This window comes from Tachysurus fulvidraco, chromosome 6 (assembly GCF_022655615.1).
Source record: "Tachysurus fulvidraco isolate hzauxx_2018 chromosome 6, HZAU_PFXX_2.0, whole genome shotgun sequence".
Lineage (NCBI taxonomy): Eukaryota > Metazoa > Chordata > Actinopteri > Siluriformes > Bagridae > Tachysurus > Tachysurus fulvidraco.
This window is the reverse complement of record NC_062523.1, coordinates 16,600,588-16,618,372: the sequence shown is the minus strand read 5'-3', so window position 1 is coordinate 16,618,372 and position 17,785 is coordinate 16,600,588. Positions and strand designations below refer to the sequence as shown.

Sequence of the window (17,785 nt, the reverse complement as noted above, 5' to 3'; positions counted from 1 at the left end):
AATATAGTAATATAAAGATTTCATTCTTATTCTTCTCATTGATTCTGCCTGTAGATGCATTTATTAATTATTAGTAATTATTTTAATGGCTAAAGTGTTGCCAAGTGAAAGGTTTTTGTAAAAAAAATTCACTGACTCTGAATGATGCAACATTTATTTCAGCTGTATATTGTATATGAGGACTGCTTACTTCATGCCTGTGATGCAAGTAAACATATCATAGTTAGACTTCCCTTTTTGTAGTAACTCTGTTGATTCCTCGGCTATGCTTGAGATTGTTGAGATTGTTGTGTGAGATCAAATTTTCCTTTATGTGTATTAGTGTCCTTTAAATGGTAGAGCTCAAGAGTTACAGACCATCCAAGATCCCTAGTTTTCTACATGTATATTGAGCGCTTTGTTAAAATATGAAATGCTTTTACCATTAAACTATATAGATTTCTTTATTGCAGGAAAATCAACTTTAATATCAGTGCTTTAAACTTTTAATGCACAAAAAATCTAACAGTGCAACAGTTACTCTGCTGTCGTGTGCAGTGATGCAATTATCCATGGACTGGGAAAATTTTATAGTGCAATTAATACCTGAAATGCACACAGCTGTTTTATTTAGAGCTTACAACAATATTGTTGACCAGACATGTCATTAATAATGCATAGGTAATAAATTGCACAGATGAAACTGGAGGCTACAGCCAGAAGTGTTAGACAAGCCTTACATACTGTTTTAAGTCTTATCTGATTTGCTTTACCAGTAAAGATGACAAAAGAGTGAAAGAAACCAGGAGACCAATGTACCATTCTACCGTATTCCTAATGTAAGAGCAAGTGCAGCTCAGAAAGCTCAGATCCAGGTGTACTGATAAGGAGGGGAAATCCATGATAAGACTGATAGAGAGGTCTGCATTCATGTCTGACAAGTCAAGTTATTGAGTTAGGGATATCTGCTTTTTCTGTGTGTCCTGTGTCCTGTCCTCTAATGCATGAATAAGATGCACGGTTGTTTAGATAGTGGAGCTGGAAGAATGGAATCGCCATCGGCATGAAGCAGAATAAACACCGTCTGTTTTTGTAGTTTGCTAAACAGTCAGATCATCCATTTTTCACACATTCGGCTCTAATTTCATGCAGGTGCAGGCGTAATTTTAGCGGCGTTACACTAACATGAATCTAATTAGGTTAGGTAAAAGCAAATTTTCCTTTTTTTGCTCTAACTTGACAAAATTTGAACACTTTCTGCACAGACAACAAGAGACCATAGGAGTTAGACTGTTCGACTCTGCCAGTGGAGTAATTAAGTAATCTTAAAACACCCACTCAGAGTTGTTCTGACCTCCACTTAGTGCAAGCAGAAGACCTGTAACATCCTGATATCAAGTAAAGCTTTAAAAGGTCTTCCCTATTTCCAACATTCCAGTTTATTTATTTTGCTATACTTTAATGCTAATGAGCTACTAACAAAGCTTCTAGACTATGAACTAAATACAACAGACTGAATTACTTTTTCTGCACCTTAGTGTGGACAAAAAAGCCTTATTGTATTAGGATATTTCTGCAAAATGTATCATGAGATAAGTATGAGATAAGTTAATTAGAAGATAACCAATGCTGCAAAAATGTCCAGTAATACATTTATTGTATGTATGCAAAGAGACGACATTCTCGAAAAATGGAAATATTTAAGCAGTACAGTGTGTTATACTGAATAACTGCATGGCTGTGATTTGCCAATATTCAGTGTAGCTACATGATGGCTATTGCAATACTTCTAGAATCAGCACATGTGTAACAAAATGAATCTAATGCCAGGGTCAACAAATGTCTTGTCTCTCTAAACATACAGAATACACCTAGAGTGTGACCACTTGAGAAAACACATCAATAATGTATTTGTAATAACATAAATGATATTAGGAAGATGTCACTGCAAACATCTGTCTCTATTGGCATGTTCTCGTTTCTTAAAGAGAAACTAAGCATAAAATCTGAATAAAAACACAAATATGTGTAAAGTATAAGATTATATTAGAAGTAGTCACTGATGTAGTCACTGATAGGGTTGTGTGATTCCCATGTGAACATAATGCAATAACACATGCTCAATTATCACATGCTAAATTCTTTTGACCTGGCTTATATAAAAGTCGTTTGCCAATAACTACAGGTTTTTACAAAAAGAAAACAAATCAAGCCATTCAGACCAGTCAGATTAGAGAATTAAACAGCATACAACACAGCAATCAGATGTTATTTCTGTGATCCACTTTACAAACCAAAAGGTTCATGGGAAATAGTGACTCCATATTTTTCTGTTTAAAGGTGCTAAGTCTTTCCCATATATCATGGGCTATGTTCATTGATTTACAGTGGGGATTTTACAGATCAGCTATGTTGATAATACAGGGAGTAAAGACAGAAAGCCCTCTATAAACCCATTTGCTTCCAGAGTTACTGGGTTCCTGTTGGAGACTGAAGATTAGACAAACCGTCTCCTTTCAAATATGATTCCCTGCTCTTTCACAAGGGGTTTGTTAGCAAAGCATTAGAGAGAAAATTGTCCTTGGAGGAAGTTGAATCAGCCAATATATTCCATTCCATTATGTAATTTCTATTTTCATCCTAGTGGCTCCAGTTGATACAGTATTTCCCATCTCACATGATTTCTTTTCGCAATGATTGATCGGTTGGTGTGTGACTGTGTCAAACCCTAATATCCACCTGACCCTAAACACCACTGTATTTAGATATGACATTACAGTTGGTAATTGCACATGTCACGTTTTGGCCAAAGGACTGTATTCATAGGCTGTTTGGAAGATATATGTTTGCATTATGTGTGTATATTGGGGGAGGGGAGGCAAGTCGGAGCTAGCTTCTTTTCTTTGTTAAGCAGCTTTAATGGCTGTTCTCCTCTCCTCCCTCCCCTGCTGACTGTATAGCAGTGTTTCAGTGGCTGTCATTCCTTCCGCCTCCCCACGCCTGAGCGTCCTGACCAGTGTAATTGTTACCTTGTGTGCTGCCTCCTCTGTACACAATGGCTCTGTGTCGCAGGAGATGAGAAAATTATGTGCAACATTTGACAAGGTGTAATTGCTGGACCAGTTTAAACCCTACTGCAAAGTTTTAGTGAGAGTGGTATTTTTAACTTCCAGGGTGGCAACGGCATGTTTGTGTTAATGTAGGGCTCTGATCATGCTCTGCTAACACAAAGCCTGAAAAGTCATCACCGGGGAGGCAACGTGTCCCTTCTGCTCTTTGTGATTTCACCAAAGATCATTTATTTTTCAGTTGCTACAGTTCTTTGTGCCATCCATGAAACTGGAGAGTCTCATGTTGTAATTGTTTGATGGGGAGAATGTGTGAGCTGTAGCATCATCATCGAAGCAAAGGTGAGATTCTTAGGGTGAAAACATTTGGGGGTAATTCCACATATCATTCCTGTAAAAAAAAAAAAAAGGTGTATATCATAAGCTCAAAGCAGAACCATCTGCCACAGTTTAACATCTAGTCTTCCATGCAAGTCCCTTTTCTGACTTTAATATTCACCCCAAAACAGTGCTAGATCAAGAGCAAGTGGATCACTGATCCTCAATTAGACTTGCAACAGCAGTAGACATTGGTATGATAGCTTGGTTTAAGGTTTTAATACTAAATGCAGATCATTTAGTTGGAATGTAACACTATGGAATTTTAACACTAAATTGTATTCTTTCGATTGCTTTTTATGCCACAAAACCTCACAGGCCAAATGTTGTAGACAGAAAGATTACCACTTATTTACAGCACTCAAGCCACTAACTAAAACTCTAAGTAATGGTCATAATTTATTAATGCAGTGCCGGGACTTACATTGAAAGCATGGACAGATTGGAACTACCTCATTGTATCTGTTCATTCAATTTATTCCATTGTTGTATGATGTTGTATAGGTTTGACATGTGGGCGACAGTTTTTTGTTCAATTTTACATAAACAGTGAATCAAAGAAGGCTAAGCCCTTTATACCTATAGGGCTTGAATCACCTGATTGTTCATTGTTAATATTTGAGCTGGTCAGGATTGACTTTTAGAGTCCATTAATTGAAAAACCCAGTCAGATAGAATGTACCGCATAAGACAAGTTTCTTTAATATAATCAAACTATTATGTATATATATATACACATGTACACACACATATATACACACACACACACAGCAAGTTTAGAAACCCCTGACAATTTCCATTATTTTCATTTATAAATATTTGGGTGTTTGGATCAGCAATTTCATTTTGATCTGTTAAATGACTGAAGGACACAGTAATATTTCAGTAGTGAAGTGAGGTTTATTGGATTAACAGAAAATGCGCAATATGCATAAAAACAAAATTAGACAGGTGCATAAATTTGGGCACCCCAACAGAAAAATCACATCAATATTTAGTAGAGCCGCCTTTAGCAGAAATAAAGCAGAATGAGTGTCTGGATTCTGGATGAATGCATTTTGGACCATTCATCCTTACAGAACATCTCCAGTTCAGTTAGGTTTGATGGTTGCCGAGCATGGCCGCTTCAAATCACCCCACAGATGTTCAATGATATTCAGGTCTGGGGACTGGGATGGCCATTCTAGAACATTGTACTTGTTCCTCTGCATGAATGCCCAAGTAGATTTTGAGCAGTGTTTTGGGTTATTTTCTTGTTGAAATATCCAGCCCCGGCGTGACTTCAACTATGTGACTGATTCAAAATTATTCTCAAGAATCTGCTGATATTGAGTGGAATCCATGCGACCCTCAACTTTAACCAGATTCCCAGTACCAACACTGGCCACACAGTCCCACAGCATGATGGAACCTCCACCAAATTTTACTGTGGGTAGCAAGTGGTTTTTTTTTTTTTTTTTTGGAATGCTGTGTTCTTTTGCCGCCATGCATAACGTCCCTTGTTATGACCAATTAACTCAATCTTTGTTTCATCACTCCACAGCACCTTATTCCAAAATAAAGCTGGCTTGTCCAATTGTTCATTTGCATACCTCAAGCGACTCCGTTTGTGGCGTGTGTGCAGACAAGGCTTCTTTCGCATCACTCTCCCATACAGCTTCACCTTGTGCAAAGTGTGCCGAATTGTTGAACGCTGCACAGTGACACCATCTGCAGCAAGTTAATGTTTTAGGTCTTTGGAGGTGGTCTGTGGGCTGTTTTTGACCGTTCTCACCATCCTTCACCTTTGCCTCTCCAATATTTTACGTGGCCTGCCACTTCTGGCCTTAACAAGAACTGTGCCTGTGGTCACCCATTTCCACACTATGTTCCTCACAGTGGACAATGACAGCTTATATCTCTGCAATAACCTTTTTGTAGCCTTCCCTTAAACCATAATGTTGAACAATCTTTGTTTTCAGGTCATTTGAGAATTGTTTTGAGGCCTCCATGTTGCCACTCTTCAGAGGAGAGACAAAGAGAACAACAATTTGCAATTGGCCTTAAATACCTTTTCTCATGATTGGATGCACCTGTCTATGAAGTTCAAGGCTTAATGAGCCACCAAACCAATTGTGTGTTCCAATTAATCAGTGCTACGTAGTTACAGGTATTCAAATCAACAAAATGGCAAGGGTGCCCAAATTTATGCTAATTTCGTTTTGATGCATATTGCACATTTTCTATTAATCCAATAAACCTCAGTTCACTACTGAAATATTACTGTGTCCTTCAGTTATTTGATAGGTCACAATGAAATTGCTGATAAATGAAAATCATGGAAATTGTCAGGGGTTCGTAAACTTTTACATATGACTGTACACGACTTTAGTTATTTATAATTCTTTTGTTCATAAAGATTAGTTTAGCATCACTAGTAGTACCCTTATTATTGTATGACTCTACATAAGGCGTAGTGCATTATTACAGTACTTACAGTACTAGAGATAGTGACATTAAACCCAGAGATAAAGTTATTAAATGAGATAAGGAGATATTTCTATGAGGCATTAAATATTAAATACTGCCCTCTGTGTGGGAAAATATTGCCAAGTCAAGATGTGCCATGGTTAAAGCCCCAACCCAATACGACTGAGTTGTGTAATGTCAAAAAAAAAACTTCAACAAAATATTAGTTTAGGGGTGTTGGCACACACATGCAATTAAAACTAAAACTAAAAATATTTCTTTCTTTTTTTTTTCATGTCTTTTTTATAGGTTCTAATTTCACATTAAGAGTCAGATCTGGCATAATTTATCTTGATTTGTTATTGACATCACAAAATTCTGCCATTTTAACAGAGATGTGTAGACTTTTCCAATGGATATACCATTGTCTGTGCACATTTCCTTGTTCCTAGTGAACCCTTGGAAATTCTTTCCATAATTCAGTTCGTAGTTTGTCAGGCAATAAGCACTCATAGGCGAAAATCATCAAGGAGTTGTGTTTACTGCAGCAGAGTGCCCATCTTGGCACTAGGCACATCGTGTGTGTGTGTGTGTGTGTGTGTGTGTGTGTGTGGTGCAGGCACAGCAGTCGTGTGCCAGGGAGTTAGATAGAGAAGCTGGATATCCTCAGGGACAGGATGAAGACCTGTTTTCTTCATTCACTTTCTGTACGATCTCCTGCTTTGTGCTACCCCCAAATACAGCTGCTGCCCTCATTGGTGCCTCAGTCTATTGTGTAAATGCACACACACACACACACACACACACACACACACACACACACACACACACACACACACACACACACACACACACACACACAAAAAAAAAAACCCTTTTGTGTGTCAAGTGTCACACTGGGAGGTATGGGGTTACATGTGTGTGTGTGAGTGAGTGAGTGTGTTGAGCAATGAGGTGTGGGTGTACTCTATGGCACAGTGAGGTTACTCAGTTCTGTCTGGCAGAGAGCAGCTCTCCCTGTCAGTGTTTCGTGAAGAAAAGCTCTATTAATAGATTGCTGCTTGTCCTACTTGGCAACAGGAAAAGAACTAAAGACAAGAAAAGGGTCCATAGAGACCAAAAAAGGGCCACTGAAATGGAGCATTAAAGTAGAGCATTAAAGTTTTTTCCTAAAACCTGTTGAAAAAAAAAAGTATTGTCCTTGTGCTTTCAATGCACTTTCCATACACAGGAATAATAACAACAATAACAACAACAATTTAATAACATTAATAATAATCATCATCATATTAATAATCATAATAATAATAATAGATTAGTTTCCCTCCTTTGCTCTAAGCACTGAATGCCACAGTGTCTCATACAGTTTCTTCATTTCCCTGTGCTATTAGTTGGTAAGCTGGGAAAAGAAAAAAGAGAGAGAAAATGGAACAAAGGAGCATACAGTCATGCAGCTCTCATGAATCCTCTCAGTCAGGCGAGGTCTTGGTGCTGAAATTGGATTAGGCAAATTGCCCACTGATTGCATTGCACCTCTCGTCCATCTGCTACACATCAGCTCACCTTTTTATAACAAAGAAATTTTGGTCTGCCGGACATCGACAGCGAATAACGGTCAGTTTGTGAGCGAAGCCGTCTTGGTATGTAGTGAAGCGAAAAAAGTGCTCCAGGTAAATGTAACACTGAGGAAGCCAGAGTGATGACGTGAGGTTTGTGTTTACCAATCCTTCTGCATCACTACTTTAATGTTTACTTCATGGAGCAAATGAAAGTCCTTATAAGGAAGCTAAAGTCGTGTTAATTCGTTGCAGGAATTTGATTTTGCAACTGCACTATGTTAGGGAAACTGATAGAAACATAGCACGAAGAGTCTGTTAGAGTCCGCGCTTATTAAAAATGATTCTTTATAGAATTAGAGGATTGACTTCTCTAGAATGTAGAATTAAAGAATGAGGATTCGATTTTATATGCATTAAATTAGACAACACTTGTTAAACAACTACATAAATAAACAAATGTACTAACTTATAAATTATGTCATTTTATTTTATTGGTTCTAGTGTACTTACAATTTCAAGAACCTGTTGAGGGACAAAAAAAATGAGTAAGTGGCGATTCTGCGGTATGGGTATATTTACTAATAATCAATATCTCCTAATTTTCTTATTCAGTATTTAACTAAGTTAAAAACATGTTACTGAAATGTCATATGTATTACATGTACAGTACTAAAGAGTTCACATGTGTTATTTGAGTGTTGAAGACTTTAACAACTATATAGTAGGAGTGTGTGTGTGTGTGTGTGTGTGTGTGTGTGTGTAAGTTGACACAGCTGTGGCACCAGGATGTAAGATCGAAGCCTGCCGTTCTGTTTGCAATCCCTTCAGAGAGCATATTTCCTCTGCTATAAATAGATTCCCACCCCTATATGTCTGTGGATTCTTGTTTTCTCACTCAGTCTCTCTCTCTCTCTCTCTCTCTCTCTCTCTCTCTCTCTCTCTCTCTCTCTCTCTCTCTCTCTCTCTCTCTCTCTCTCTCAAATGTTCATGCTATATTTGTAGCTGAATGGACAGGAAGGAGTATGACTGCTTCCAGCCTTGTGGTTCTTGTTTATTGTTTGGTAGGGAATGGGATAATGTGAAATGACAGTACAGCTCTACTAAACGTGACTGGCTGACACTGTGACCCAGAGGTCATCCCTGAACACACACACACATACATACACACACACACACACACACACACATACACACCAATGTATGCTCAACAAGGATCTGCGCACTGAAACTTTGTAGCCGTGTAATTTTGTCAACAGATCTCTGTCCTCTGAGGTCCTCTGTGTGTGATAGTATGTATGTAGAACTGTCCATCTCACTCAGGCTTTGCTTTCAGTGAACCTTCTTTATTGTGTGCCGTTTGCCGTTTGTCTCTCCGCTCTCAAGCGCATAATTGTTGTTGGAACACAATGGACGCTGGTCAAGAAACACAAAGAGGCGTGGTCTAGATCCAGGGGCGGTATAACACTCTTGACACTGACATCACTTTGCATTTTCATACTCCTCTATAACTGTATAAATAATTTGATGTGTAGTGCACAGAGCTTAGCAGACTCAATATTTTGGTTGGGATGAAATAATAAGTACTTTTACTTTTGTTTAAAGGTCTGTGGCCTGGTTTGTGAAGTAATGCTTATTCTGTTGCCTGGTCTTTCCAGAGAAGTATTTGAATAACAAACCAAAGAATTTGATAAGCAAAGTGCTTTTGGTTAGTGTGGCCATGTCCACATGAAACATGAGGAGACACCTCACTTAAGCAGGGTCAACCACAACATATGACACATTCAATTAAAAAAAAAAAAGTAAAGTGCTCACATTTAGAAGCACTGACATGGTAAAAAAAATAATAAATAATAAAAAAAAACCCATCAAAAACAAGGATATAGAGAGTTCTCATGAACTCAGTGATCCCACCTCCTCACAGTTCTGTTTTTTTGCATTACTTTGTCTTTGCCATTATGTGCCTGTGGATTCTGGGAATAGATGAATGTCCTCTTTCTGTTTTACTTTCTCTCTGTAGACGAGTGTTAAGGAAGGCCTGCTCCTAAAACAGACCAGCTCTTTCCAGCGCTGGAAAAAAAGATACTTCAAACTCCGTGGCCGGACACTTTACTATGCCAAGGACGCCAAGGTGAGGCTGTTGGCTGCTTTTAAACTGTAGATACATCACATTAGCACTTTTAAAACAGTTGGTGGTGTATGGCAAGGTAATGGTAACAAATCCAAAATCTCTGTTATTTGCGTTGTTAACTGAAATGTATTGTGCTGGATTTGGTAAGCCAGGAAACAAATAGTAGCAGTCAGTTTGGAGCTCATGCAGAATCAGTCGTTCACAAGTTGGCACATTGGTCAGATCAGTGCCACTGTGAGCAAAAAGTTTCCAGGTAATAATTATTTTTTTTGTCCATTTCTATTTTGTTAGTTTTTTTGTGTTAACGATGCACACGGAAAGCAAGATTGCAAGATTGTGTATAGTGATGTTTTCATACTGACGTACTATTATTTCACAAGTGCTTGCAGTGTTTACTAGCAATAATATAGGAAATTACTTCACCACCCAACGACTTCTAGACAGCCTCTAAATTTACAGAGTAGAGTATTGTGATAAATACTATGGCATTGGCCATGATAATTTCTGGATTTTGGTTTAATAGCTATTCCATGCCATACCATACTTTTCAGTGGAAAAACTGTGCATAAATTAGAAAGCACACTAGCCCCCATTCTTTCCCCGCTGCTCAACCGTTTCTATGAAAGAATTTGATCCAGGGGAAGTAACCAGACAAAGATTTTATATGCAGGTATATATACAGTACAATCACTGTTCTTAATGCCATGGTGTATATGTGTGTATGTGTGTGTAATTGCCCTGAGGCAGACTGGTGGCGTGCTGGCCCGCTGGCAGTACCGGGTCTCACGTAGCCGAGTGTGTTGGAGGGTTCTGTCCGTCTGCTGGTCTGGTGCTCGCCGCCCGCCTCCCGCTCTGGGTGCCAGCGGATCGGAGGAAGGTTTGGTGGTGATTCGGGTTAGCAGCAGCTGCAGCAGGAGCCTCCTTTCTGGCACTGGATATTCGTCTCTCTCTCCCACTTATAACTGAGATTACTGACTGCTATTCGCTCCATTCATCTGGCTGGCCCGTACACTCTGGCATCAGTTTAGGATGCCTGTTCTCCCCATTGTGCCTGAGCTGGGATGTGAGCTGCGCAATGGTTGAGAACATCATATCATTGCTGTCGTCATGTCCACATAAGCAGTAGAAGAGAAATGTTGTGGAGATTTGGGCCTTGTGTGTCACTGTTCGTTGTCTGAAAGGAGAGACTGTTTAAACTAATCTCGAAACTGCATCCGCATGTGTGACGCCCCAACACGAAGAGGCTGAAGACAGTCAGCCATTCAGTGTGTCCCCGCTGTCTCCACCATGTATGTCATTCATACGGAAATATCAGCGTCCTGCTTTGACCCACGGGTTAAGGAAGGCATTCAAACACCGTCTTGAATTCTGAATAGGAAAGAAAGGCTTTTCACAACCTCCAATTCTAAGGCTCTTATTTGCCATAAAAGAACATTCTCCCTAACATTAAACATCTGTATGTGTATGTGAAAGAGATGGGAGTCCTAACAGTGACCTCACAGGCACAAATGAAGTGGCTGAGCATCTGGGGGGGGCTCTGTTTGTGTTGGCATAACACCCTGCTCTCCAACAGACATTGCATACCTAGTCCAGTCAGCCAACACTGAGCCAGCATTCTCCTTACTAGATGCAAGCCAAGACTGCAGATCATATCATAAACAGGATGTCACACTGCTTACACTTCCCAAGTACACAGTCATCACTTAGTCAAATATCTGCCAATCAGCACTTGAATACAGATTAGGCACTGTAAAAAGATCTGGCCTTAATTGCAAGCCTTTGGGTTGATGTTTCAGGTGGTGCCTCGTTGCCTGATGGAAATTTCTGAGCTGCTTTGAAGCATAATGTAGTACAGCGAAGCACTGAAGGTTGTATGAATGCCCACATGTCCCATGCTTGTTCTATTCATTGCTTTCCTTACGCGCTTAAAGCCTCCACCACTGTTAGGATGACTACTGTGTATGAACTCACGCTCTAAAATCATGTATACCCATGTCTATGAAGAGGATAAGAATAGAGCATGTTGACAAGCTGCAGCTAACAGTGAAGCCAGGTTGATTCGGCTCTTAAGCTAGTTTTTACTTTTTAAACTGGAATATAAGCAGTCAAGCTGTCGCAGTGCAGTAATGCAATGTGTTTACTATTTCTCTGTACTGTCTTCTACAGTCCCTTATCTTTGATGAGGTGGACCTCTCAGATGCCAGTGTTGCCGAATCAAGCACAAAGAATGTCAACAACAGTTTCACGGTAAGCAGCTGTTTCGGTGAATTACATATACACAGCAGAAGCATGAACTCTACACTGATGCTTGGCATTGATGCAGCTGGAACACACATGCTTTCTCCCACATAGAGCTTTAATTTCTGCATGTACTGCTATAAATACAGCTTAAAACACTGGACACAGATTTTACTGTACAGCTGAAGGTTATGTACAATTGACCAATCACACCCACATGTGTTGAACATCCCGGTATAGAATTAGTTTTCCTTGGTGTAATATCTTCTGGGAAGGCTTTTCACTAGATGCTGGGAATTTTGTCCAATCAGCTACAAGAGCATAAGTGAGGTCAGGCAAAGAAGGCTGTGAGGTTGAAGGTCAGGGCTCTGGGAAGGCCATTCGAATTCTTCCACACCGAGCATTTCTTCGTAGAGTTCATTTTTTGGCAAAAACAAGAAGCAGCGCGAGTTAAGGGTAAACCCCTGGCCTTCTAATCAACAATCAAATCTTTTGGCAAAGAAGATCCACAAAAGATCCTGGAGAAGATCCATATGTGGGTGTGATGGTCAGGTGTCCATAGTTTTGACCATGAATTGTATTACCACAGTATAGAGTGGCTGGTATCAGTAATGTCAGCTCATTTGGTCTTGAGATTGAGACAATGTTTTGTGTGCTGGTTTTATCACAAAATTTGATCAGGGCTACTTCATCCAAGTAGCCGTCTATAAAGACAGGAATAAAACAAGCCTTGTTGTTTTCATCTGCTATACAGAAGTCTTGCAGAACAAAACCTTCATTGTGTTTATTTATGTTGCTTGATGCGGGTTGCCAGGTGGAACTGAATTGTCAAATCCTCTTGCCTTCAGCTTGGTTGCTTAGCTAGCTAGCATTCCTGCTGACACTGTGTGAGATCCGGTCTGATATTTCTGCCTGATTGCTGACATTATAATGTAACTATGCTTGATACAGAACACCGCACACCACCAACAGAGAACACTATGTTATCTAGCTAGGTAACACATACGTTTTTATAATCTGGATAAAGTTGCTCTGTACTATGGAACTTTAATACACTGGGATTTGTTTTCAGACAGCTTCTTTCCAAGTATTCATTAGTGCACTTTCGAGCATCAGGGTGTATGAATGCAAACACGCTAGAGAAGTTCACAATGATCAACCATTTAGCAGAGCAGCAAGCATGGCCGCGTTCTTCTAAAAATTGCCGCGATCCTCGGGGATAGCTATATAAAGACATGGAGAAAGACTAAGAAAGATCAGAGCAGAATTAGTAGTAATTCATAGCAGAAGTGCTCTTAGTGCTCTACTGAGGATGCTTTGGATGACTTGGCTGATGGCATATTGTCTAACAGTGACTTCGGGTTAGTACGAGTGTGTGTGTGTATCTCGCATGCTCTCGGGTGGTTTGCGAGGTCTCATTGTTGAAACAAACCTCTGAAAACCTTTTAAAACATAAACCTCCTTCTGTGATTTCCTGTGTTGTCCTGATACATTTTGTTGATGGTAATAATATTCATTAAGTCCAGCTCAAGCCATTACGGCTGCATCTGGATGCATGTTTTCCAGAAAGCTGTGAAAACTCTAATGGTTTCTCAGTGTAGGATTTCCAACAGTTCCTCTTTAATAATTCTGACTCATTTCCCTCAGGACACATAGCCATTTTGCTATTATAGCATGACGCTACAGGGGATCTTAATTGCTCTTTCAGCTGAATGTTTTTTCCTTTTTACTGCTCTCTTGATGAAAGGTGATCTTCTTGTGTGTACTCGTTCAGTTGTGCCTCTTTCAGGAGAATTTTACTGCAGGCCTTTCTTTATTGTAGCTAGGCTTTTTTTTCCTTGTTTCTAATAATAGCACAGCTCTGAGTGTGCTACGGAGGGAGGGACAGAGAGGGATCAAGCTAGCATGGAGAAGCTGGGGTCTATCTAAGGAACAAAAGGAAATCCTCAGAGTGTCGTCACAGCACGAATGTTTCCCTGAGTGGCGGGATGAAGCGAGACTAAGCGATAGATACAAGGAGAAATCAGAGAGGACGAAGCAAGAAAGAGGTGAAGGAAGTGAAGGAATGATGGAAGGTGAATAACCTGAAATGAGTTCACGCTCTTCTTGGTTCTTAATGTCAGTGTTTGAATGTACGTTCCAACATGGTGCAGGGCAAACTCTTTAAGCTTTGCCTCTTCAGAGCATGCACCGACTTGCTGCTAAAGAGGCTGTTGTCTCTTTAAGATACTCACTAAGGGTGGTCTGCAATATCGTCTTTGATTTTTTTTCTCCTTTCCCTCCATATGTGTTCAGTTTCTAGAGGACGCTAGAGCATATTTTCAGGGAGTCTAGGAGGGGTAGTAAGGAAAAGGCATGGGGACAATGGGCTTTGGCCATCTGTACGTTATATGCATGCACACACACACGTGCAGGGGGACAGGAGCTCAGACATCCTCAGAGGATACTGCGCTGCAGTCGGGAGAAGGCTGCTGGTGAGTGCATCGCTCAGAGATTACACACACACACACACACACACACACACACACACACAGGTAATGAGGGATCAGCACTGTGGGACAGTTACAGTGTAAATGTTGCATCTTGTTTTCAACAGACAAGTGTTAATGTTATTTATGCCTTTAAAATGAAAGGAAGGTGCTCTGTCTGAGTGTGTGTGCGTTTTGTATTTTGTGTGTAAGTGTGTGTAAGTGCGCATGCTTTAAGAAGGGGGTTGCTCAGAAATGAAGATGAAGAACAGAGTGTTGCACCTTCAAGCACATTCCAGCGAGCGCTTTTTTGGCTCGGATTCTGACAAGACGCAGGATTCTATTATTCAATTTAGGCTCGTGCGACGCTACTGAGAGCTTTTAGCTGATTGCGAGGAAATTGATCTGCTGCTTACACTAGCAGACTGCGTCCTCCAAATACTGACCAATAACATCTTTTTTTGGGGGAGGAATGATGTACAGTTTGAAAGGTTTTTGCAATCTGTAACATGGATGAGGATGAGATGTACACAAGGTGAATAAGCATTTAGAGGGTAATAAGTTGGGCTCAGTCACGATTTGCCTCTAGGCTTTTAAACGTGCAGGAATAGTCTCACTGCGGGTTACTGAGGTGCTCCATTAGCACTGTATGGCAGAGCATCATGACACAATAGCTATTATTATGGGTTTTTTTTCCTTCTCTGAATGTTATTGTTGCAAACTTCATTATCTCGGCACATCCCTCCTGCTGCTTTCACTAATTTAGCTATTTAAGACATTTAGAAGGTTTGGTAGGTGAAGCCAAAAATCTCAGTTAATATGACTGGTGAAACTGACTGACTCAGAGGAACTACTGTAGCACTCTTAACATAACAAATGCAGGCACAAGGACATGTATCGAGATGACAAGAAGTTTTATTTTTATGGATGCTATTCTTACAGCCGAGATGATGATAATGTCAAATAACTGATAGTGTAAATGATTCTGTCTGCAGATTGTGTAATGTGTTTTAATACATTTTATTTTTTTTTACTTTTCAAGCTCGAACAATATTAGTTTCACAAAATAAGTTTACTCATCTGATAAGAAATAAAACAGCCCTGAACTTGAAACGTACAATGAATAAATGAATGTTTGTGTTATACAATATAATCTCAACCAAGCAGATATCTCCATATTAAATGATGACCGTGATAAACATTTTGCAGTGTTACCAATTATTAAGAATGGGAAATGAGAGAGACATTCTGCATAGGATTTTTTTTTAATTTGTGCCATTTAAAATAATAAGTTGTTTGTTTGGAGCTGGTAGACAGTCCCTGTATTGTTTAACACATTTTTATTTTCATGTTCATTTCTGGTTAAATCTCTTTTTATTTCTTTTGAATGATCAAATCATGTATTCAAGCAGCTGAAACAGACAAATCTTTCAGATTGAGATAATTACGTTTAAATTGAACAGGATCAGAAGTGGCCAGTTAGTGTAATCATATATAAAGGATTCTGTAACTGATATTATCAAAGCGCCACCGTTGCTTTGTACGCTGTGTTTTGTGCCTGTGTTCAGTCTTACCAACAAAACTTGGTTTCACTGCACGTTGGTTTTAATAGCACCCCCTTGTGGAAAATCTGCAGAGTGAGTTGGTGCTGTACATCTGCAACTACTTTTGCCTTTGAAGGGATACTCAGTTTAATATTGATATGAATTCTGGTTATTTTGTATCTATATGGCAAAAAAAAAGCACGCCTCTTTACAGAATCTGGGTGTAGGTCTAGATAATTATTGAGGAAGATGGACAGCAGTGTCAAGTCAAAATGTCCTTAATGTGAAATAAGCAGAAAAGCTTGACAGGAAGCTGCCTCAGAAAGATTTTACATTTACAGCATTTAGCAAATGCCTTTATCCAGGGCAAATTACATTTTTTATCTCATTTTTATACAACTGAGCAATTAAGGGCCTTGATCAGGGGCCCAGCAGTGGCAGCTTGGTGGACGTAAGAATCGAACTTACAACCTTCCGATTGGTAACCCAACACCGTAACCGCTAGGCTACCACATGGTCGTGTTCCTTCTTTTGAGTGACAGATAGTGGGATTCAGTTTATTAGATTAATCTTGCATATAATGGAAATATGAAATACATTCAAATCTATAGTATGTTTTAGTATGAACATATAGAGCACGTTTGCTGTGGTCTGAATCCAAATGTGATCCAAACATTGGTGTTGACTTGATGCTATTAAACCCTATGGAATCTGTGTTTATCTTACATCATCACAAATGTGTGAGAACTAAGCACACTGTAAGACCACCAAAGTAACCTTTTTTTTTATTTTGGTGCTATTAAACTCAATAAGGCATTTTACCTCTTATTTGTCTCATAGTGTTTACCCTGACACTCAGGGTTCACGCTTGTGGTGTTCAGCTAAAACACATGCTCAGGTTACATTCCCGTACAAGTGCCGAGCTGAGAATCAAAGCCGAGTTGCGTTCACATTCACAGGAAATACAACAAGTTCCAGCGCAACTGAACTCACACCACCTCCTACAGGTGCTTCAGCTCTCGGTTCACTTTACTCTGTATAAGACTTAACTAAACTTCCTGTGTGAAAGCCGAAGAATAAACCTACAAGAAGCTGTTTTTCATTCAAATAGAAGCACATTATGCTCTACATTTCCATAGTTTTGCTGTAATTCATAACATACTGTATTGGCCAGTGACTGTGAATTTCGGCAAATCATAAATAATTTTTTTTGAATATTTATTATTTGCAATCCAGAATGCAAACAAATAAATGTAATAAATATTAGAAAAGTGGAATAATATCATTAGAAAGAAAATAAAATCATGATCACAGTGATGTGAATGACAATTAATTGTCAGCCAAAATGACCCAATTGTGACAGACTTGCATCTGTTGTTCAAAGCGGTATTGTTGTTGCCATAATGCTGCTATCATGACAACATTAGTCTCGGGCTAGAGCTTTTAAAAAGACTTTTAGAGGAAGTAGCATGGCTGTGGTCTGATGCTTTGGGATTTGTGGGTGCTTGTGTAATGAGGAGATGAATGGCTAATGTGACTGCTACATCAGGCCAGGACTGGAAATTGCTCAAAATGTTTTAGCAGAGGAGTCTGTAGTGACTTTTTATTTGGAATGGAAGGACAATTCTTCAAATCCTTTGCAAAGAAATCCTGGAAAGCACGTTAAAATATCCTGTGATCTTTAGGAAAGTTTTGTTCTACAGTTTCTAGTGGCTGCAGAGTATACTGTAGTAGCTCTGGCTGCAGGCCGTGTTGTGGAGGATTGCAGTATCTATGGAGAGTGTATAAATAAACATTATGCATGTGGGCTTGTTCTAACCTCCTCCACACGCCTGGTGTTCAACTGCACCTTTACGTCTCCTTTCTCCTGCTGTTAACACCAATGTATTATAGACTCCTTGTCATTTACAAGGCAGTAAAGAGAAACCTATCCCATACTGTACACAGCAGACAGGCTTCACACTTGCGCTGGTTT

General features: G+C 39.5%; 1 protein-coding gene across 9 annotated transcripts in view; it reads left to right on the top strand.

Annotated features, from left to right (window-relative positions):
- dgkh (diacylglycerol kinase, eta) overlaps positions 1-17,785 on the top strand; it is a 54,777-nt gene that overhangs the window by 4,712 nt on the left and 32,280 nt on the right. For 3 of the 9 annotated variants that reach the window (XM_027164412.2, XM_047814868.1, XM_047814871.1), the window contains 3 exons: positions 9,450-9,560; positions 10,308-10,454; positions 11,727-11,807. In XM_027164412.2, the coding sequence (XP_027020213.2) occupies positions 9,450-9,560; positions 10,308-10,454; positions 11,727-11,807 (339 nt within the window). Of the gene's footprint in view, positions 1-9,449; positions 9,561-10,307; positions 10,455-10,531; positions 11,429-11,726; positions 11,808-13,714; positions 13,874-14,072; positions 14,273-17,785 lie in introns of those variants that run through there. The other 6 variants (XM_047814870.1, XM_047814877.1, XM_047814869.1 and 3 more) reach the window with 5 other exon arrangements.